This window comes from Lepisma saccharinum, chromosome 2, assembly GCF_977018435.1.
Source record: "Lepisma saccharinum chromosome 2, izLepSacc3.1, whole genome shotgun sequence".
Taxonomy (NCBI): Eukaryota; Metazoa; Arthropoda; class Insecta; order Zygentoma; family Lepismatidae; genus Lepisma; species Lepisma saccharinum.
Window position 1 is genome coordinate 41,261,282 of NC_139230.1, and position 24,125 is coordinate 41,285,406.

The window sequence follows — 24,125 nt, forward strand, 5'->3', positions numbered from 1 at the left end:
TAGCTGAAGAGTATTTTACTACTCATTCTTACACTCATGTGCAAGAGATTTTCCAATAAAAATGCCCTGCTTCTGCTGTACCTCACAAAGCAACTGTTTTACAACCAGTCAAACACCAACAGATGATCCCACACATTTTTTAAGAGTTGGTATTTATTGTTGAAAATCAGTTCTCTGATGTTTTCAGCAAATTAACAATGTTTTTAAATAATGTAATTGCTTTTATTTAGATAAATGCTAACATAACTTTATGAACCCAGTGATAGCCTACAGGATTAGCTTAGTGCAGAAACCGATATACATTTTTAAAGTTTGGATTGTGCGACTTTTGAAACATACTGTAGTATGCACAATTGCTAATAGGTGGTTTCCTGGTGCCTGATATTCAGAACTGGCACCTAGCTTTGAAGAAAATTTTTCAAGCACTGGTAAAAAATGTATTTGTTTATAATCAAACAATAAATTTTATTTATCATAACAATGAGATTTCATTATACATACTGAAAATAAATCTGGACAGTGGTTTTTTACTTCATTTACCACCAATACATGGCTCTAAATATCGACAATATAGGAAACACTTTTTTGTTGTAAAAATTACGATAGAACAATTTAAGCTCAAATTTCTGTAATTAAAGTTTTGCTTGTTTTTTTCATAGTGGGAAGTCTAATATTTTCTTCTGTTACCTGTGTTCCAAAATCATCACCATCTGAACCTTGATCCACTGTTTCACAATTTGCACAAATATTTTCCACTTCTACTTCCTCCTCTTGCATAATGTTCATCATTTCTGGAACTACTGCAAGTGTCTGGAATTTGTAAAAAATGCATATAGGAATAAATATGAAAGCATACACAAATATCATATTTTTACATTTATGACTTGCAAAAAAAATGGAATTTGTGATAGCTGTGGAGGTTGACTAAACCACCACAGCTATCAAGTATTAATATAGTATTGCAAATGCACAACACTGGGAACTGCTCATAGATCTATTAATGTTACGCCATCCAGCAAGAGCAGAATCAAACTATAGGTCAAATTTTTCAGAACATGGTATTTTAGATAATTTAATCATTTGTCCTGCTCTGGCAATGGGACGTGTGCAGGTTTGAGTCTCCTGAGATTTCGGCCTGTGTATGAGACTGGTGAACGAACACTCACCATCATGATTAAATCAGGGAGCTACGAATGAGTAACGTAACCCGGTCATGAAAAACTACCCCGATGACTGGGGGTTCGTCGTACTGACCACACGTCACCCCATAACTGGGTGGATATCTCCCACCTTAGAGTAGGATCAGGTGGGAGTGCAGCCAGCAGTTGGTAGGTAGATTTGATTGATTGATTTATTTGGTGTTTTAAGTCCACTTTATGCATAGTAAGGCTAATCGGGACTGGACCTACAGTTTAAAGTGGGATCCGAACCACTATATGCCTTCACCGGGTATCGAACCCAGGACCCCTTGATTGCAAGGTGATGATGCTACCACTGTGCCATCGGGGAGGCCCAGTTGGTAGGTAGACCTGGGCCATCAATGGTCTGCCGCGGAACGCGTTATGTATGTTTTTAGTTTAATCATTTCAAGGTGTGTGATCTTGATTGTCAATTCTTAACTATGCTAACAGAAAATATTAAATAGCTTTTGATTCAGTGAACTAAAACAATACACACTGAATGTTCCAATATATTACTATCAAGGGAAAATGTATTTCATTTTTAAAATACATACATTTATAAACATAACCTGTAAAAAACCAATAAAACCCAGTTTTGCCTGGGTTTCATCTGAAAAAACAAAAGAAACCCACACGGGTTGGGTTTTTCGAAAAAAATGACAACCCTGGGTGTGGGTGGTATTGGGTGATCAGAGCGGGAGGATTGGTTTTGGGTTGCATAGCACGGGTGTGGGAAGTGGCCCTAGTTATTTGTTTGTTGGTGAGGATGGAGAGGTAGTCCCGGTTGATTAGGGCTTGGTGCAGGCGTAGGTTGTAGTTTTGGCAGGATGAGAGGGATAAGTTGAGGCATTGGCCTCTAGGGCAAACGAGAATGGTATGGCTTTTTTGGTGTGGTGGGGGTGAGAGCTGGAGTAGTGAAGATAGTGGAGGTGGTTGGTTGGTTTGATATGTATGGATGTTTCAAAGTGGTCTCCCATAACGTGGATATCCACATCTAGGAAGATCACTTGGTCACTGGAGTGGAACCAGGTGAATTTGAGGGTGGTGAAGTTGTTAAGTTGGTTTAAAAAGGTGGTGAGGGAGGGTTTGCCATGTGTCCAGAGGAGAATAATATAATCAATGAATCTGAGCCATAGGAGTGGTTTCAGTTGTTGGGAGTCTAGGAACTCTTGTTCCAGCCTGCCCATGAACAGGTTTGCATAGGAGGGGGCCATTTTGGTTCTCATGGCTGCGCCACGTACTTGCTGGTAATGCTGGTCTCCGAAGCAGAAGTTGTTGCAGGTGAGTACAAGGTTGGCTAGTTGAATCAGGAAGTGGGTGCTGGGACTGTGTGGTTAGGGTCGGCTGTTGAGGAATGATTCTGTAGCACAGAATCCCTCTCATCCCACCAAAACTACAACCTATGCCTGCACCAAGCCCTAATCAACCGGGGCTATCCCTCCACCCTCATCAACAAACAAATAACCAGGGCCACCTCCCACATCCATGCTATACAACCCAAAACCAACCCTCCCGCTCTGATCACCCAATACCACCCGCACCTCCTGAAAATCAAACACACCATCCACTCCCTCCTTCCAATCCTTCACAGTGATCCCGACAACAGAGACATCTTTTGGGACAAACCTAGGGTCGTTTTCCGATGCCCCCAACCCTCAAGAACATCTTGGTCCATAATACACCCACCGCTCCCATCCCACAAGTGCAACAAACTCAGGTGCACGACCTGTCCCATACTCATTACCTCCTCCACCCTCCAGTTCACTAACAGTAAACAAAAAGAGAGGGTCTTTCTATCCGTGTCTGGCCCAGACAATATGCAACTGTCATCATGGTACTGATGCCCCAGTAATGTTTAACTGCACCAAGTTTATTACCGCCAAAGAAATACAATAATTTCATGCATTCACGCAAAGCATGTTTCTTGAGTTTGTGTTTCTTTTAGTTTATTTAAGTCCACTTTGTGCACAGAAAGGCTAATTGTGACTGGATTTAGTCTGAACTGGGATCAAAGCAACTATGTGCGTCCGCTGAGTATCAAACCTGGGACCTTAGATTACAAGGTGACCACGTCACCATTAAGTCATACATGCTACTGACACACACATGTACAGTTACATCATGTTAAAACTATACAAAAATATCAAAATTCACATCGATGGTAATATCAGTCAGACCTAGCACTAGATAGTGATAGAACCATCAACTAATTGGTCATTAGTTGAAACAAAATATTGACTAATTAGTTGAAAAAATTAGTCTACTACTTTTTCAACTAATATAAATTGAATTAGTCATTTGACTAATATTAGTCAAATTAGTCATTGTTAGTTAGTAGTTCAAGGAACTGGACATGGGTAAAAATAAAGCAAACCGTTTGCAATGAGATTTCACTGATCTTCAATTGTCATTTCAATTTTTGGTAAGTCAAGTATTAAAATTCTGTTACTACATTCTCTGAAGCTTTTCTAACCCAAATTTAAAAAAGAAAATGAAAAGGCTTCATTATTCTAGGTATGCATGTAGCTTAACCTTACTCTGCAACGTCACAAATTAGATCATATACGTTACCTCACATAGACCAAACAAGTTGAGTCTAAAAGTTGAGATTTTTACTGAGAGTTAGGTTCATGCAGGACTTCCTTGATGACAAATTTCAGATTTTTTCATGAAGACTCATCTGAGATATTTAACCCCAAAAACCATCAAAATTCCATAAACGGCCATGTTTAAGCCCATGCTGAAAAAAAGGGTTGCATTTTTCACCACTGATATTTTATATGCAGACACCCTGCAAGTAGATCTACACAAAAAAAATTCAAGCCTTCATTGAATAAATCTGGTTTAAAAATTCAATTTAACTATTGTTACCCAAATTTCCACCATAATTTTCGTACATAGGATGCAATCTTCAGCAAAAACATACTCGAATATCACAGAAAGTACACATCATTAGCTACAAAATTAATTTTGTTTCAGGTCTCTAGGACTAAGGGTTTTTGAGATATTAAGGTTTCTGTAAACTGCTACATGAGCAAAAACAGCCATGCACCATAATGGAAAAATGGCGACCCCAGGAGTGGACAGAATTTTTTTTTGAACATTGGTTTTGATATGTAGAAACATGTACAAACCTATGTACCATAATAAAAATGATTTTTTTCCTAAAATGGTCATGATTACCACTATTGGATGGTTTCGTATGGAATGATCCTGCATAAAAATAAGAAGGATGTCTGCAGTCACACGCTATCTCGCCCCGAGCCAAAATGCAATTTTACTAACATGGGCAGCAATTATGGGCACGTGGGGCCCTAATTTTGCTCCTGCACTACCACATTTCACTGCATAACCCTCACAGATTTTATGCTAATTTTTTCGCAAAATATTGGGGAGCTTCATTATGTGAAGTTTTAAAAAAAAAATCGTTCAGGCATCACCGGCACTTTATTTATTACTGTGTAAGCTACATTGGTGCAAGATTAGGATGCACAGAATACCGTGAATATGTTAAAATTGAATAGTCCAAATCGACATATCAATTTGTAGCAAAGATTTTTCTAGTCTGAAAAAAAATAGTTGTTATTAATTTGTGCATTACAATATTACACTTATTACACTATATTACACTATTGTAGTCAAAATTTACTACAGCGTTGCAAAGTACGTACTTTAAAAAAATTAATCCTCTCTGTATTCTCTCATAATTGGTTTCATTATCTGGTGAGCCAATGCAACGATTAAGAGATGAAAGGTTATAAACCAATTTCTGGACTGAAAAACCAGGGTGTGATAATTATTCAATGAAATATAGTATGTTCTCTTAATGCCAAGCCTTGTCTACCAAGAAAAGAGTAAACTGTCATTGCCCCTGTCCTCCTCCAGCATTTTTGGCACCCAATCTATTTACCAATACCACTGAACAACCATTATAACTTTATGTATAGAATATAACATATTTTTAAATTAAATGATATGTATTAGCAATGAATAACATGTCTGAATGTGAGTTAACCAAGAAAAATTAAATTTTTTCATTGTGACTGCAGTTCAAAAAAACTCAGGACAGGGATTAAAAAGAGTGGACTGTCCCAACTAAATCGAGACATCTTGTAGACTTGCATCAATGGTTATAAAACTAAAATTACCAAATATTGCAGACTGTGGAGTCCTGGCGCCTGCCTCTCTCCACAAACAAGAAAAACCCAATCATTTATGCAAGGACAAAATCAAATTTCGGCCCAAGTTCCTTTTGTTTTATTGTGATTTCATCATGCAACGAATGCAATTTTTGTAGTTCCATTTCGATTTATGTATGTTAACACATACTGCAGAGTTTTAGCGATTACTAGAGGCATGCATATTTTGTTTTTGACGAGAACACGAAATGTAAAATAACACACACTAATGTTAATTTTAAATGTTTCTGAAAGGTGTGAGGTGCATTTTCCTACCTTATTCTGTCATGAAATAATGCGGAATGAACTGCAAGATGTGAAATAGACTCAAACACGAAATTTACCATTTATATACCGACGGGACACTTTCTGAAGTCTGAAGTAACCTGAGAGTTATGCAATTCACGAAAAATTCTGCTTCAAACATTTGAGAAGCAAAAATGGACCCCTTTATACAGGAATAAACTTAATATTCTGGTAATGATTTAATGTGCTATTAGAAGGGATATGTTTATTTTGTTTAATAGTGCAATTTTTAAATAACATATTGTGATGTGCGTATTACTCACAGCTAAATAATGAAGAACTTTAAAAAGATCTAAGATCAATTACTTACGTGTGTGAGTATGATTTGTCGATCAAAACAACGTTTCAGAGGTCAAGACTGCCTCCTTCAGGTTAATGTGTATTCTTAGGCACCAAACATGGTGTCACGTTAAGAAAGTGTTAGTTGAGGATACAGGTTAAAGGTTATGGTAAAAAAAACACTTACTGAAGAACCCGCATTGTAGCTTTAACCTGTATCTTCAACTAACACTTTCTTAACGTGACACCATGTTTGGTGCCTAAGAATACGCATTAACCTGAAGAAGGAGGCAGTCCTGACCTCAGGAACATTGTTTTGATCGACAAATCATACTCACACACGTAAGTAATTGATCTTAGATCTTTTTAAAGTTCTTCAAATTTTAAATCAAATTTGGGATTATATTCAAATTTTTAAAACCAAAATGTCATTTTATATGCCACTTTTTCACTGCTATAACAGCAAAATTTCATTTTATTTACCACTTTTGAACCCGAAATTGACACTGTTTTTGTACCGAAATTTTACTTTTTTATTTACCAAAAATATGTGCCTCTAGTGATTACTCAAGAATTTGCTCAATATATGCTTTCATGGTTAGGTTAGGCAGGTCAGGTTTGGTTCTCTTAGCATTAAAATAAAGTCCCTAAATGCATTCTACCAAGGTTCCGATTTACTTCTACATTCATTCTTACTAGCCTACGATATTTACTGTCACTTGTCAATGGAGAATACCTTGTCTATGGGAAGCATGCATGCTTGCATAAGATAATTTATAAGGTTTTCTTTTTTAACATAAATTACTTTTTTTTTCAAATCCAAACAGCGCTCGTTACTTTAAGGAAGGTTCAACTTTCATGTGACAATGATTTCCAAAATTTTACAATAATTAGTCTTTCTGCTAAGAGAATTTGAAAAAAAATAATCATAAAACACACTGAACCATTACCCGAATTTCTTGCAAAATATGGAAAATCGTCAATGTTATTTTCATAGGTTTTCTAGCTTCATATTAAATCATTTCCGACACGATGCTGGACATACAGAAATTTACCATAAACTGTGTGCAAAAAAAACATGGAACACTACTGGAAAAAGTAGTGTTTTGTTGTGTTCAAATTAAATACTGTACCTATGTAATTCCATCTCAATTTTTATACATTACAGCTACATTAACAGAAGCTGGCTTTAGGGGGACAATGTTCTGGTTCCTTCTGATTCCATTTTAAAGCAGGTTTCACTGTATATTGTGTATGTTAAGTGCTGTAGATCTGGCATGTAAAATAAAAAAGTGTATACACGGGATGTGTTTATGTAATACATATTAAAATAACTAGGCACATAGAATGAAACTGGAAATTGCAACTATTCCTTTAACCCTTAAATACAGGGGTGTGACATATTGTCACAGCAGGTATTTGCACCAATATCAGCTTTTGACATATTATCACAAGGAGCTTTTTCTTGTAGTGTGTGACTTTTTGGACATACTGTGTCTCGGATAATATTCAGATATACATGTTTTGAGTTCTGCATGAGTCTAGAGGTATGTAATTAACAATTAGTAGCTAAATATAAAATTAAATATAAAATATGAAATATAAAATTTAATTTAGAAGCATGCAGAATTTCAAATTTCCTGCAGAAAACACGCTCGGTGTTAGTGTATTGAATTATTTTTTCTCCTAAAGTATCAGCAATAAGTACATACTTTTTTTTCCACATCAATGGCAAATATACCAGCATATTTTTTTCCACATCAATTGCAAATATACCAGTCATTATGCGGGTGCCTTTTGGAGTTCACATTCTGGTGTAACCTGCGTGGGGGTTCGATGAATTTCAAATTTTGTGTAAAAAATAATTATTTTCCCTTTTTTCTTCTTCTTCTAACTGATTACGGAATTTTTTTTTCCATCAGGATTATAGCCCAAAGTATACTGAATACAAATTTTGTGTAAAAAATAATTATTTTCCCTTTTTCTTCTTCTTCTAACTGATTACGGAATTATTTTTTTTCCATCAGGATTATAGCCCAAAGTATACTGAACAAAACGATCATTTGTACCTCTAAAGTTCTTAGTCATGGAAATATAAAATTTTATTTGGAAGCATGCAGAATTTCAAATTTCCTGCTGAAAACACGCTCGGCGTTAGTGCAAATACCTGGAAAATCAGCCTCGGTGTCTAAGGGTTAATGCTACTTTCTACATGAAAAAATAATGTAAAAGAATGAATTATGCTCTGCTGCTTTTATGAAATACAGTGAGTGTAAGAGTGTAAAAAGTGTTTGGACACTGCAGTAGTTACATTAATAATGGATTCTCTTGGCGTTCTGGATGGTGGTAGGTAAGCGGGATAAATGTGTAAATTTAATTTAATAATTAATTGAATTCAAATTATTTCTTTCTTGGCAAAACAACGAAATAAAAATATCAAAACATAAACAATCCATGAACAATTATAACAAAAATGCCACAAATTATGGGCACAGAAAATCTTTGGACACTTAGTAAAAAAACATTAAAAAGGACCTCAGTGAAACACGATCAATAAACCTGGACTGCCATATACGTACTACTGACCCATTCAACCTCTGGGTTCGAGGCTGTCAGTTCGCAAGTCTCAGTACCAGCAAGAGCTCTGCGTCATTGAACACGATAGTGCAACATGGGTCCCAGAAGGAGAGAGTTTACCATTTTTTAACGTCGGCAAGTTATCCGGCTTCACAATCAGTGCAAATCATTACGGGAAAAGTCACTCTTGTCTGGAATTCCTAAATCAACAGTGCACGTAATCAAAGATCACTTTGGCGAAAGAGAAACAGTAGAAAATAAGCCGAGGAGTGGACGACCAAGAGTGCTTTCTGTGCAAGACGAATGGTTTATTTTGCGAACTATAAAAAAATACCCCAAAACTAGTGCTCCGACGTTGGCTGCAAGCCTTCAAGACCGAGATGAGCAAGTTTCCTCCAGTACAGTTCGTAATGTATGCCGACGAAATGCCTACCATAGACGAGTGGCAAGGAAGAAATTTTGGGTTAATGCAATAAGCAGAAAGAAATGCCTCAAATTTACCCTATATCATCGCGATTACGATGCAGACTTCTGGAACAAGGTCATTTTTTCGGACGAAAGCAAATTCAACTTATTTGGGTCGGATGGTAGTCATATGGTATGACGGCAAAGAAATGCAGAGTTTGAGCTGCGAAACTTCCAACTGTCAAACACAGTATGGGCTTGTATGAGTGCTGCTGGGGTCGACAAGTTGCATTTCATAGAGGGAACGATGGATCAGTACATTTACATTGATATATTGAAGAATAATTTGAGCGCTAGTGTGGCTCAAATGAACTTGGGTAATGATTACTTGTTTCAACAGGACAACGATCCTAAGCATACCGCCCTTAATACAAAATTGTGGCTGTTATATAACACCCCAAAACAACTTCACACACCCCCTCAATCCCCAGATCTGAACTCCATAGCAAATTTATGGAGTGTATTAGAGAAACAGATAAGAAAAAGAAACATATCCAGCAAATCCGACCTAAAATTAGTATTGCAGGAAGAATGGAATGCCATTTCACCTCAGATTACTGCAGATCTGGTTAAATCTGTACCAGACAGGCTCCAGGCAGTGATTCGTGCCAAAGGAAATCCAACAAAATATTAAATGCTTTTGTTTTTGCAGAAAATATGGTCAAGAATGGCAAGTGTCCAAAGACTTTTTGTGTTCAAAATATGTAATATTTTCGTTATTATTGTTTATAGATGGTTTATTTTTTATATTTTGTATTTTCCTGTTGTATCAGATAAACAAGTATATGAGGTAGAATAATGTGGTTTTCATTCCACTCGCCTACCTGTACCCACAACCCTGAGCGGACCCCTTGTTTACGTACCATCAATGGTGTCCAAACACTTTTTACACTCACTGTATGTTGAAAAAATATCACACCTTCAGAAAACCATGTATTAAAACAGTGACATGTTTTCCAGATGTAGTGTGATATATACTTAAACCACAGTGTCAGATATCCCATAATGCAGTATATGAAAAAATACATGGTCATTGTAATAATCTTACCATTTCTATTAAAGGGCTTCCACTTAGATCTTCCTTTGGACTTGCTGTTTTCTCTGTTTCACTGAGAGACTGTACATGTTCTTCTGCTTTACCTGGAGAATCATCTTTCCTTCTGAGTTCTTCTGAACACTTTTCTCCACCAACATTAAGAACTTCACTATCTTCTTTTTTATCAATGTCATCCATTGGACAAACACTATCATTACTACTATCTTTTGTCACAGAATAATTAGTTTCATCTAAACTGTCATCATCACTATCTTCAAGATCTTCAATAACTATATCTGCACTATTCAACACCATTTTTGAGTTGGCTGCTTCCAACTGTGGAAGGAATGCCTTAACTCTCTCTAACAGAGGACTCGGCTGAACATAGTAAGTTTTTGGCATTGTGTTTTTACTATTCCTTCTCTTCTTCATCATTTTCTTAACAATTTTCTCCTTTTCTGAAAAATCAGAAACAGAAATATCACTAATCAAAATGCAATACATGTTCATACATTGGAAACAAGCTTTGTCACATCTCTACTTCAAACTAGATATACTGAAACTTATAACAGTTGTTAGAAAATCACTCCCAAAAATCATGCACACACAGAAAAAGGGGCTCACAAACATATATTTAAAGTTAAATCAGGTTAGCCACTCTGGGACCATGATAAAATTCAAGTCTACTTCCCAGTTTTCAAGGTGAATTTTTTAAAAATTTAAGGATACAAGTAGATGTTCTCTCTATTTCAACCTTATGTATTACCGCCTCTCACCCCCAAACACACACACACACACACTCAAAACTAACAATATAAAGAATCATTGTGATTACAATGTATCCAAAGATTTTAATTAAATCCAATTAAACGGTGCATATATCTAAAATATTTAATTTATGGTTCGGAGTTTACATTTACCATTTCACATATTCAAACTCGAAATACATCTACCGTGCGTTCATTTCGATCTGCAGCCGAGAGATCGGGAGAAGCGTGGCGGGCGGCGCTGACGGAGATGCCGAAATTTGCGGCCTGTAATGCCCGCTTATTTTTATAGACATATGCAGACATTTATATAAATATTGCAAAACGATCACTAACCTGTGTTATAACATGCAAAAGTTCTTCTGTAATTCATCCAAGTTCTGCTCTTATATACACAAATAAATACGCTATAGAAACGATGTTAAGAGCCACAGATAAAAAAGCATTTTAATCATGGTTTTGATCAGTAACGTCCTGCTTAAGTTTATATCCTTGAAAGAGTTTTGTGGCGATGGGAATCGTTTGGAGGTTTCGAATGTGCAACACTGTATCAGTATTACACTGCAGACAAAACCGATAAAATTGAATGGTTTTCGTGAGCTTCCTCGCAATCCGAAATATCCGAGCTCGAGTTTTTTGTTCCTTCGCGACTAGATGAAGACAGAGTTGTAAATATAGTGGCGAGCAATGTAAACCAAGAGTGTGCTAATTTCGTACTGTGCGCAAAAGTGTTATTCTTGGTTACTTGCAGTTACTTGTTTGTGTTATTGTAGTGTGTATGTGTGACGTGTCAGTGAGACGATTGGAATGCCAGCCGCAAGATTCACGTTAGAACAAAGATTTTTTTATGTATGACACGTACCTACGTGAAAACAAACTCGTGTAGAGACGTGTGTAGGTAATTTGTACAGAAATTCCCATGCGTTTCAACTCCACACAGAGATACGGTTAGACATCTTGTCCTTAAATTACGAGAAACTGTATCGTTAAATTTTAAAACACCTAAGCAAAAACGACGGATTCTAACCGAAGCAAAACTCGATGATATTGGTGCAGCGTTAGAACGTTCTCCAAACAAACCTCTACGCCGTGTTTCACAAGAGGTGGGCGTGTCAAAATCATCGGCACATACAGTCACTAAGCTACTAAAATTAAAACCATACTCTTATAACACAGGTTAGTGCTCGTTTTGCAATATTTATATAAATGTCTGCATATGTCCATAAAAATAAGCGGGCATTTCAGGCCGCAAATGTCGGCATCTCCATCAGTGCTGCCCGCCACGCTTCTCCCGATCTCTCGGCTGCAGATCGAAATGGACGCACGGTACAAACACAAGTCACAAGTGTTACGGTACATAAAGGGTGGGTCATCTGGTGGTTTCTTTTTAAAGTATATGTATTTTGACACTGACAGTTCATTCGCGCTCAAAACCTTGACAGAAACACAGTAACATATCTCCGCGGTACGAAATGAATCGTTTTACGCTGGAACAACGGTGGGAAATATTGAAAACTTATTTCCAAAGTGAGTGCTGTGTTGCCGAAACAGTGTGAATGTTGAAAAGAAGTTTCGGACGAAATAATGCACCAACCGTGCCAGCTATATGAAAGCTTGTGACAGTGGCATGCTAAGTGATAACACAAGTTATCCTTGTGTTCATCCAGTGTGCTCAATTCAGAATATTGCTGCTGTTACCGAAAGTGTGCGCCGAAACACGAGAACTTCAACTCGCCACAGATCTCAGCAACTGAATATTAGCTGCACTAGCCTCAGGAGACTTCTGCAAATGACCTTGGATTATTCGCTTACAAAGGTGCAACTTACTCGGGAATGGAAGCAAAATGACCAGCCACTTCGTTATTGCTTCTCTGTGTGGGCTTTAGAGCAGCTCGAACGTGGCGTCGATTTTGCTCAAAAAAATAATCTTTTCGGATAAGGCGCATTTCCATCTGGCCAGCTATGTCAACAAGCAAAACTGCCATATTTGGGACTCGGAAAACCAACACGTCATCGTAGGGAGGCCACTGCATCCTCCATGTGCGACTGTTTGGTATGGTTTGTGGAGTGGTGGCATTATTGGTCCATTTTGCTTCATTGTTTGCATCCATTGTTGGATGACGATGGCAACAACGTTACGGTCAACGGAGAGCGCTACAGAGGAATCATAACTGATTTCTTTTTTCCAGCAATTGCTGACTTAGACGTGAGCAAGCTTTGGTTCCACCAGGATGGCGCTACGTGCCACACAAGTCATCCAACAATCGCTCTTTTGCGCACAGTTCAATGAGAGTGTAATCAGCCCTTTTGGTGATGTTGCTTGGCCTCCACAAAGCTACGATTTGATGCCATTGGACTTTTTTGTGTGGGGTGAAGTTTAAGATCGATGTTATGCTGACAATCCAGAATCGATTCAGGCACTTAAACACAATATTGATCATGCTATTCGTGCAATAGAGCCACAAACCATCGATAATGTCCTGCAAAATTGGGTTGCCAGGATGGGCTACTGCCAAGCGAGCTGAGGCAGCCATTTCAATGAAATTATATTCCATAACTAATCGGAAGGTGTACTCTTGTCAATAAAGCAACAAACTTCGAAAAACATTGCACGGTGTTTATTTTATCGCAATTTTAAAAAGAAGCCAGCCAATGGCCCACCCTATATTAACCTACGAAAAATTGTTAATTGTACAAGAATTTCAAACTAAAATTGACCTAATAAACTTCAAGATATATTGCAATAATCTTCCATCTGTCAGGTAGATTGTTCTGCAAAGGACACTAACAAATAAAACAGACTAAGGGAATTAAGTTTTATTTTCCACGCAGCTTTCTTTTCCTTCCTTGATAAATATAAAAGTTAAACTGTGAAAAACTTGTGTCAGGGCATTTATAAATATGTATAAATTCAATGGGATTTGGATTAATAAAAGTTGCAAGCCAATATAATTCATGCATAATTCCTGGTGAGTAGCCACCTTGTAAATATCTCAAGGCAGCAATCTGCAGGTTCACCAAATGCAAACGGCTATGTATATCAAGATCAAGAGCATAGAGAGACCTGTTACAAAGGTTCAATTATAATAAGATTATGTAAGTCACCTTTTTGGCAATTGGGGAAGTGACAAAACTCTCAGTTTTTCTGGAGAAACTTGCCACATGGTTCTGAGGTTTCCAAAGATTGAGAGAGGTAGTTTGGTCATTTGAGTGGTTATTCAGCTTGCCCACAACATAGAAATTATATGAAAAGAGCAGTCCCAAGGAGAAGACCCCTTCCATCTCCCAGTCAGAAGTAACCCTGCAGTAGTAACCCCATGTCTGAACTCTTGTAAACACTCATGCAGACAGGATAAATGTTACAAAGTCCTTCAATAGGAAATAATTATGTAGATATGTTAGTTCAGCCAATATCGCATTTTGGAGGCCTGGACGTTCATGTGAAAAAATGCAGTTTTGAAATTGGGCAAGTTTGGACCTCCCGTGGTGCATGACCCCTATGCCAACCTAAAGTGGGTACCTTTCCCAAAAGTGGACATGGGCCAGAATTTGCTGTGTTCTGCAAGGTGGGTCACTAGTGGAGGTGAATTTTGTATGTGAGCATGATTGCAGTACTGATATTATTTCTTTCTTAGGTTAGGGGTGTTAGGGTTAATGCTGTTAGAATTTCCATGTGTCTTTCCAGGTCAGGTTATGTGTGTGCGCACTACCAATATATTTCATTTTAAAAAAAACAATAGGAAACTGGTCTGGGATATTATTGTGACTGTTTGCAGTACATCATTTGTGTACCACTTTACACATTTCACCTGGCAACCACCGGCCCCCATGGTAGAGTGGTTAGCACAGCACACAATGGCATCAGGGGTCCCAGGTTTGAATCCCGGCCTGGGCATGGATGTTTGTGAGTGTCCATTCATCAATTTCATCATATCATAATTCATCGCCATCTTCGCAGATTAGCAAAAAGTGGCACAAAAAAGCAAAATAAAATAAAGCAAATCAATTCACCTGGCAACCACAGGGTAGAAACTATATATTTTCTAAATATTTTTGAATATTCCTTGACTAGATTTTATTTGGTTAAGAGTGTTACATACAGGGTTCCCACACAAACTCCAAATCCATTTTCCCTGAGATTTCCCTGAGTTTTCCAGAATCCTCAATTTTCTTTCCAGAGTATTGAATGCACAGAAAATGACTACTATAATTTTACAATGGCCTCCTCCATTTCCCCTCATAGCCATACCATCCTCACCTTCTTTATTACTGTTGTTTTCTGATGCAAATAACAAAACTAGTTCAATAATAAAATAAAATTACTCTTCTTTGCATGTAATTAAGAACAAAGATGACCAGTTTTCTAGAACTTTAAACAACTCTGAAACAATTTCTAACATATCTGATATAGAACATTGAAATATTTTCACACTTTTCATGGATGTTTATAAATGGATACAATATCAATTAATCTGTAATGCATACAATAATAGTTAAGACAAACAAATTAAGAAAATTTACTTCTCAGAAGCTTCAAGTTTTTTTTAATTGTTCTGCAATAGCCTTTGCTTCTTGTTGCATCTCTTGTTGTTTTGCTTGTAAAGCACGGATCTCACTTGCTTTAAGTTTCATTTCTTTCCTTTTGTTTTCTTTGTGATCACATTTCTTTCTCATCTTCTGCAATGCTTCTTCGTATCTAATACCTGCACCTGCTGAGCACATCGCTTTGGAAACCGAGTCATTTGCTTCAGAACTAAACAACTAGCGGCTCTCACTAACCTGAACTTAAGGGGACTACGTTCCACAATCTTCTCTGTTGTTGGTTGCAAAAAATTCTGTAGCTAGTAAAAAAATAAGCTTCTCCTTTTCATTCACCTCTTTAGCTTCCAAAGCAGCTTTGGCACTAATTCCAATATCAATATTTGTCAAAGGAATCAAGTTGTCAGAATCGCTGACATCAATTTGCATTAATTTAAAACTATTTTTTGCATTGTTCAAGATGTCTTTTTGTAAAAAAAAAAAAAAAGAAGGAAGAAAAACTTAAAACTACTCCCTAATAAGGGAAATCAGATGAACACTGGTTAACTTTAAACATCAAGTTATCTTTATTATGTGTTTTCCAGATCTTGAAATATATTTTACGTCATGTAAAAGATCGAAATCGGTTAATTAAATTTTAAAAAGCGCAAAATTTATGAGGGTATGTATACACTTGGTCACCAGCCCTGGAATCACATTTAAAAACAAGAAACAGACAAACAAATAGATATGAGTTCCTTGCTGAAAGAGAAATGCTACAACAGCTTGGATTATCCACAGACAGGAGCATATTATAATCCCTCAGTTTTGCTTCATTGGGAACCATTAATCAATTACAAGATTTTCCCTGAGATTTCCCTGAGGTTTATATTTTTTTCAAATTCCCTGAGATTTCCAGGTTTTCCAGGTGTGTGAGAACCCTGTACATATAATGATGTGGACCAAGTTCGGATTGTTTAATTCCGAACTAATTATGGTACATATGCATTTTGGCCCAAGTTCCTTTTGTTTTATTGCAATTTCGTCATTCTACAAATGCAATTTTTACATGGTTCGATTTTGATTTAACACATACTGCGGAGTTTTAGTGATTACTAAGATTTTGTTCAATATATGCTTTCGTGGTTAGGTTAGGCAGGTCAGGTTTGGTTCTCTTAGCATTAAAATAAAGTCCCTAAATGCATTCTACTAAGGTTCCGATTTACTTCTACTGGTTGTCAACGAAGAATACCTTTCCATGAGACGTGTGCATGCTTGCATAAGGTAATTTTAAATATTTTTTTTCAACATAAATAATTTGTTTTTTGGTAAAAGTTTACTATCCGTCGGACACCTATAACTTCCGAGTTCCATCAATTTTTGACATTCGTACTTACCTATCTGCTTCGCGGAACATTCCGTGAATGGTTTTTGGGGCTATCCATCCCGGAATTGGTGCGAAATTTAAACAAAAAAATTATTTTAGTTTGAAATTTTTGACTCAAATTTCCCACCGATTCTGGGCTCCGCCCCTGGGGTAAATGACTTACCACCCCCAACTGCTAATGCGGCCCCACCTCTGCTCCGGCTCCCCGGCTTTTTCTATAGACTCCCTGTTAAAGGCATGTTCGAAATTGGCCGGAGTCACCTGACCCCAACTAAGCCCCAAACTTTTAAATTTGAAGAAATCCGTTTCCAGGATACGGAAAAATTACCTGAATGTCACACACAACACCTTCCCGATGTTAGACAATACTACAGGAACTTATTACGGTAAGTAGTTTCTTCTGTAGAAATCTATCCAACGGATAGTAAATAAGTACCCGCAAACAGATTTCTTCATTTTTACACAAAAAACTACACGGTAATAAGTTCCTGTAGCATTGTCTAATATCTGGAAAGTGTTTTCTGTCATGTGGGTATGTATTATAGCGGAAATTCATGTTTTTTATTGAAAATTAATTCTCCGACGGACAATAGCCTTTGGCGCGTATACCTTTGTAGATCATCACGCATTGTGCTTACGTTTTGTTGATGTTCATTGGGATGCAGTGTTTTCAACCAAAAATACAAACATGATGTGTCATGGATGCGTGGTGAAATTCATACCAAGAGACCCACAAACCATTGGTGGATAGCCCCATGAACCATTTCCGGCAAGGTTAGGTTAGGTTAAACAAGCATAGTTAAAATTTTGTTCGTAAAACAATGCGAAGAAGTAAAAAAAAAAATTAAAAAATTGTGAAAAAAATTACATCAGATTTCTTCACGAGTGTATTTTGGGTTATGAAGGTTGGAAAGACTGGATACCGAATGAAAATCGACAAAACACAAGCAATTATCTACGAAGGTGTACGCGCCATACTGTGTCATACGCAAGCGAGACAATGCAAATAAAGAAATACTCGTAATGTGAAAAATTGACATTACTTTCATCAAAAAAAACCTGAATACACCTTAAAGAATGTTCCGCGAAGCAGATAGGTAAGTACGAATGTTAAAAGTGACAAAACAAAGAAGTTACAGGTGTTTGTGGAATAGTAAATTTTTACCAAAATGATTTCAAATATTCTAAAGCACTCCCTAATACTCCTATAAAACTTGAAAAATCATTGAACATTTAGAACCATTACCAATAGTATGATTTGTTAGTTTAGTTTAGGAGTTCAATTTGATGCTTATGATATATATATATATATATATATATACATATATATGCATGTTAGGAGTGTTAGGTTGAATGCTGATAGTGATGTTATGTTTTCATTTGGTTTGTTCCCCAAAAAACCTGAAGGCAGACAAAGAAGAGATCGACCCAAGATCAGATGCATGGCGAGATAATGGAGACAAAATGCACAATGCAGAGAGGAATCGACTGGTATGGTTGACAAGGCTACTACAAGGGCTGTAATGTCAAGGGAAGGACTGTTAAGTTTCATGTGTCTTTATGTTAGGTTTGGTAGTGTTAGTTGCAAGTGTATGTGTTTTGAGGGGAGGCATCGCTTTTTGTGTGTGCATGAAACTGTTATTAAGAGTAAAAGAAGGTGAAAGTAGTCCAGAATAGGTTCTTAATTACACAAGCCACACTTTTAAATTAAACATCTCGTGTTACATTGGGTTTCCGTTACCTGAAATAAATTTTATGTTGCATAAAACATCGAAATCTATCGATTAAGAAAATTCGGCGCAATTCTTAAAGGGAACTGTTGTCGGTCAAACGTGCCGTAACAAATCTACATAACCAAATTTGTCAAAATACGTTTATTTAAAGAATATTACATTTACAAAGAAATTCATATTTTCAATTTTGTAACGTCAAATGTCAATGTTTCACAAAAACCAAAAAAGATGCTTTCTTCACGTGTTCAGTGTGTAATGCTGAACATATAGTTTGTGTAATATTAATTAATTAATGAACGCCTTCAATATTTACCTTCTGTTGAACAAAAAGAACTGGATGGTCGTTCATCTTTTGCTGTTGACATGTTGCACTTATAAAAATTATCAAAATAAAACTAAATCACACGCAGCAAGAGATGGTCAAGTAGGCTAACCTCGCCGCGCATTTCTGTAGAGCTTCTCCTGTATACAACACGATTACCATAATATCCATTCACATTAAAAAATTAAACCAGTATCTTTGACGAAAATATTCAGATGATTTATCACATATAGATATTCATGTTATTGCAACGAATAAATTCACCTTGTGTAATTCAGTAATAAGAAACTGGTATATTGTATTACATGCTTTCGCAGTGTATATATTTTATTTGTTCTTACTTTCAGTGGCGTGCCCAAGGCAGGGTTGGTGGGGAACATATATCTTCTAAAAAAGGAAAAGATGGCAAAATGAGGACCGGAGTAACAATACACGCTAAAAGAAAATTTCCTAACAGAAACACATGGCTTTGCGCATAACTTGTGAATTTCTTTCTTAACCCCATTCCATTTCAGTAACTTCGCGATCTCAATTCAGTCGTATTTTTAAAGTGGTTACGTATTACAGTAGAAGAGGTGAGACAAGAAACTCTCCCACCGATGTGCTGGATCGGAAACGCGGCAAGCGCATGCGCGAACTTCCCCTATCGTGCACACAGGCAGGGTTGCCGAACGTCTTAATGTTGTGTGAGCACCGAGAAACAATGCGATCGACTTGCCTGTCTTCATTTAAAGTGTGTGTTTGTTTTGTGTGCAGTGTACTTGCTAGCATGGAAGCTTGCAGTTCAGAGAAAGCAAGTAAACTCGGTGGACGGAAAGTAATCCACAGCCAAGGGCGAGAAATTGTATATAATGTCAATGCATTTATGAAAGACCAGGTGGGAGTTCGTATGTCCGAAAACCAATTGCAAAGGAGGGTGGCTCGCGCATGTGATGTTTCCTTCAGCAGTGTGAGAAGAATTGTACTAATAGAAATTAAAGCATGCACTACGTTGAAGAAACACTTTCATACGCCCCATAGAACACGATCTCGCCGAAAAATCAAAAGTCATATAGACGAGTTCGATAAGTGTGTTGTTAGGCGTGTTGTGCACGAATTTCACCTTACGGACGGGGAAGGTATCCGAAGGGTTTTGAAACAAAGAATAGAGTTCCAAGGCAGTGTCTGGTGTGTGCGGAAGATAATACGTGACCTAGAGTTTAAGTGGGAAAAGCAGAAAATAATAGACAGTTGCTTATAGAAAAGGACGAAATAAGAAGTTTACGTTCATCGTACCTCAAAGCCATAAAAATCTTTCGTCGACAAGGACGACCCATTGTTTACGTTGACGGACTTATTTTCACAGCTCGACAACAAAGAAAGAAGCTTGGGTGGATGGAACCGCGGCTGCCGTCAAAGCACCGGTGTCTAAAGGGCAACGTGTAATTGTTGTACATGCTGGAGGTTAATGTTCAAATCTGGAAAATCTTTTGGCGATTAATACCACAAATTTGACACGAAACAGTGTTGTTGTTGTTGACAACGCCTCATGCCATAACGTACAAATAAATCCTGCGACTTCTTCCTCCTCCCGAAAAGACATTATGATTCATTCAGTGGCTCGTTCAAAACAACACCCCCTTTGACGCACACCAGAATTGTATTCCTTGGTGAAAATTAACAAACCCTGTTTGAAGATGTTCAAAATTGATTCCATCTTAGCAGAACGCGGTCATTCAGTTGTATGTTTACCACCATACCGCTCAGATCGTCTTGCTTAGTTTTCTTGTGTTCTCGTTCTGCGTAGACATTTGACCCGTATGCACTGCCAACCCTGCTTCTGTGCGTCCTTCCCCTACGTATGGCTTGGGCGTGAGGCCGCGAGGAGTTTCTTGTCTTACCTATTCTACTGTACAAGTGTTCTTGCGATTTTCTATTGTTTTGTAAAGTGTTTGTTAAGTGTTATTTCTTTCCGTTTTGCTATTCGCGATTAAAATTACCACCTGAGCGCTAGTGTCGCTTCCAATATGGCCGCTCTAAGTAGGACAAATCTTTGTTTACATTCAGCAGTAGTACAAAATAGCAGCGTGTTGTTATGACTGGTATGGTAGAAAACGTTTAAATTACGCATTATTTTTAAATATTGCAAATGCGATGTGAATTCCAGGTACTCTAACAAACGTGAAGCTGTACTGAGAATGAAGGATTTAATTATGATAGGCAAAAATAACACGGAAAATGCAGACGAAACTATGTATACGCACTGGTGGTTGTCCAAAGCAGTGCTGTATCATCTGCATGTCATGTTGTAACTGGGGTTCTCGGAAATTATTTGAAAATAAAGGAATTGAAATTGATCTGTACTTGAAAAGCTGGGACAGGAGAAAATTGCGAACATATCGTTGCAGTTCTTTCTCGAAAGAGAAAGGCTGGTTTAATAATAATATTCACGATTTCATGACCAGGCTATACTCACTGAAAAAGGACATCGTACTGAATGAAACATGAAAATTAGCATGTCCACTTTTTTTTCTGGTTACATTCTCAAACTATTTTCATCTCTCTTAATCGACTTGCACCTGTTCCAAATTTCACACATACGTAATACCGGTAATACATGGACGCATTGGGTAAGACGCTTCATGATTTTTCGGGAAAAAAAGCTATATTTATAAAGTACAATTTAAAACTTTACTTTAATGAAAAAATATATATATATATAGAAAAAATAATGTAAGCAGACTCGTGCATTCTTCGTAAATTCCTTGCCGAATTACAGTGTTATATCCCTCATACCAATCTTCTGTCAATTACGTTTTCCTTGATTTATTAACAAATTTCATTTTGTTGATTCCACGGGGTGGAAACACATGAGAACTTTTAATTTGTTCTGACCCATAAAACGATTTAGAGCAAAAAAAACCTGAACAGTAGACCTTACTCTCTCGCATATTCCCAATCGTTCCCAATGCTTTAAACGACTTCAACACAACGTATCCTACTTGGAGTACTTCCTGAAAATCCCACCAGATGGCACATCGGTTAATTTTAATCGCGAATAGATTTAATAATGGCACATATGGCCTCCCCGAATGGTGCAGTGGTAGTGTCGTCGCCTTGTAATCAAGGGGTCCCGGGTTCTATTCCCGTTGGAGGCACATAGTGGTTTAAACTGTAGGTCCAGTCCGGATTAGCCTTACTGTGCATAAAGTGGACTTAAAACATTAATCCAATCCAAAATAATGGCACATACGTACAGATTACAACAAGAAGTTTTTATGTACGATTCGTATGTGATTACTAGACCTCAGATTTTTACGTTCTAAAAAGTGTGCTTTTAGGTTCGTAAAATAGGCTCTAAAAATACGAAAATAGGTTATAAAAACCTTAAATTAGGTTCCAAAAATCTAGAAATAGGTTGCAAAAGGACTTAATTTGGTACAAAATTTCTGAAAAATACTGATTAGATACAATCGTTAAAAACAAAATTTCACAAGAACCGTAATAACCAAATATTAATTTTCTAAACATATTTTCAATTCCTTATATCATTTTCAAAATGATCTACAATTATTATAATACTGCAGTTGTGCTGTTAGAAAATGTTACTTGTTGATATGAAAAATGAATTACGTATGTATAAGTTGCTGCACAATATCATGGTGGCTACTCACTTGGAATTCCTCGAATTCCGGGAATTACACGTGAATTATTGGCTCTGGAAATTATTCATGAATTTTGGCAAGACATGAAATAAGGTAAAAGCGGATGTTTTCTCTATTCCAATTTTTTCTCCGTTGACGTAAAAATTGCAAATTTTATTAATCCAAATCCAATTAAATGTATACATGTTTATAAATGCCCTGAGGCAAGTTTCTCTCAGTTTAGCTTTTATTTCATTCATTTTTTTGAGGATGAAGAAGAAAGCTACACAGAAAATAAAACAAAATTTTCTCTATCCGTTTACTTTGTTAGTGTCTTTTACAGAACAATCTATCTGACAGACGGAAGATTATTATAAAATAATATATCTTGAAGTTGATTAGGTAAATTTTTTGGTACATTGGAATCATGCAAACCCTTTATATTGTCAATATTTTTGCGTGTGGAAAGGAGGGTGAGAGTCGGTAATACGTAAGGTTGGAAGTTTGGAAGTTTTGGAAAGTTCACCTTGAAAACCAGGAATTATACTAGTGACCACCAAGAATCCTTTTTGCGTTATCCACACTCAAACTCCGCCTTTTGTCTGTGAGGATCATTTCATGTGCTGAAAATTATCTTTCAACAGAAACATAGTCAGTAGTGCAAATTTGAATGCTGAAACAGTTCTTCGCAAAGCGTGAATGCCAAGAAGAACCAAACTGACACGTGAGTGGGCAAGGCCGCACAGATCAGAAGTTTGCACTTAGGACTGTGCAGGCAGTAGAGACGATTGGGTGCCAAAACTGAGAATGGGGAGGGAAGGGGGCAAGGGAACTATCCTCTTTCTGACGTCACTGTTACCTCCAGATAACAGTGACGTCAGATATTTTTTGTTTTGTTTAATGCTTTGATAAAGATCATATACTTGGAGGGAGGGAAATCGACAGAAAACATGTTTCAAACACGCCAGTCATTGAATTATTTCACCACCAAACCTAGTAAATACCTCTGTGACATACAAAAATCCTGTAAAACCTAAAAAAAAAACTTTAAAAATATAAAAACCTAAAAAAAAGGTTTAATTTTGGCACGTAAACCTAAAATAAGTTCTAATAAGCAAAATAGGTTATTTTAGGCACTATAAAACTTCGTCAGTTGTTTCGTTTTTTAATGAAACGCTGGTATAGCTTAATTCTTATTTACCTGCAAAGGAAAAAATAGGTTAAAAACCTAAAATCCGAGGTTTAGTGATTACAAATTCTTGCGGGGGAAGTAATATTCGTGAATATTTATTATTATTTTGTCCCAGGTGTGGCTGTTCAACACAGAAATACCTTGCGAAACCTTGTGAACAAATTCAGGGGAAAGAGGATCTATTCTCGATAAGAAGCGAACGGTAAAACGGCGTGTACTTACCGAGGAGAAATTGGACGAAGTCGGAGAAAGATTAGAACATAATCTTAAAAAATCGCTCCGACGACTTGCACAGGTAACAGAAATTTTCATAAAAAACATGGCGAGCTACCAAATTTTTAAAACTGAAACCGTAGAAGGTCACTGTTGTCCAGGAACTGCTACTACGCGATAACAAGAGTATGGTAAATTTCTGTAACTGGAATTTTGGGAATGTTAATGGTGGGGTAATTGATCCACGTTTAATATTCTTCTCTGACGAAGCATGGTTCCATTAAAGAGGCCATGTTGCGTCACAGAATACCAGGTATTGGAGCTCAGATAAACCCGATTTTATACATG

General features: G+C 37.0%; 1 protein-coding gene across 1 annotated transcript; it reads right to left on the minus strand.

Moving 5' to 3' along the window:
- Window positions 1-440: 440 nt before the first annotated feature.
- On the minus strand, window positions 441-18,872 carry LOC145984414 (uncharacterized). The gene is made up of 3 exons (XM_083118078.1): window positions 18,741-18,872; window positions 10,035-10,480; window positions 441-810 (listed from the first exon to the last, which is right to left on the minus strand). Exons 1-3 carry the CDS (start codon window positions 18,790-18,792, stop codon window positions 619-621), a joined length of 690 nt encoding a protein of 229 aa, XP_082974204.1. The 5' UTR covers window positions 18,793-18,872; the 3' UTR covers window positions 441-618.
- Window positions 18,873-24,125: the final 5,253 nt, after the last annotated feature.

Coding starts and splice junctions, on each gene's coding strand:
- LOC145984414 (XM_083118078.1), bottom strand. CDS start 18,792: ATGTCAACAGCAAAAGATGAACGACCATCCAGTTCTTTTTGTTCAACA. Junction 10,481..18,740: donor TTCTTTTTGTTCAACAGAAG/GTAAATATTGAA, acceptor CTGATTTTTCAG/AAAAGGAGAAAATTGTTAAG. Junction 811..10,034: donor GAAGCCCTTTAATAGAAATG/GTAAGATTATTA, acceptor TACAAATTCCAG/ACACTTGCAGTAGTTCCAGA.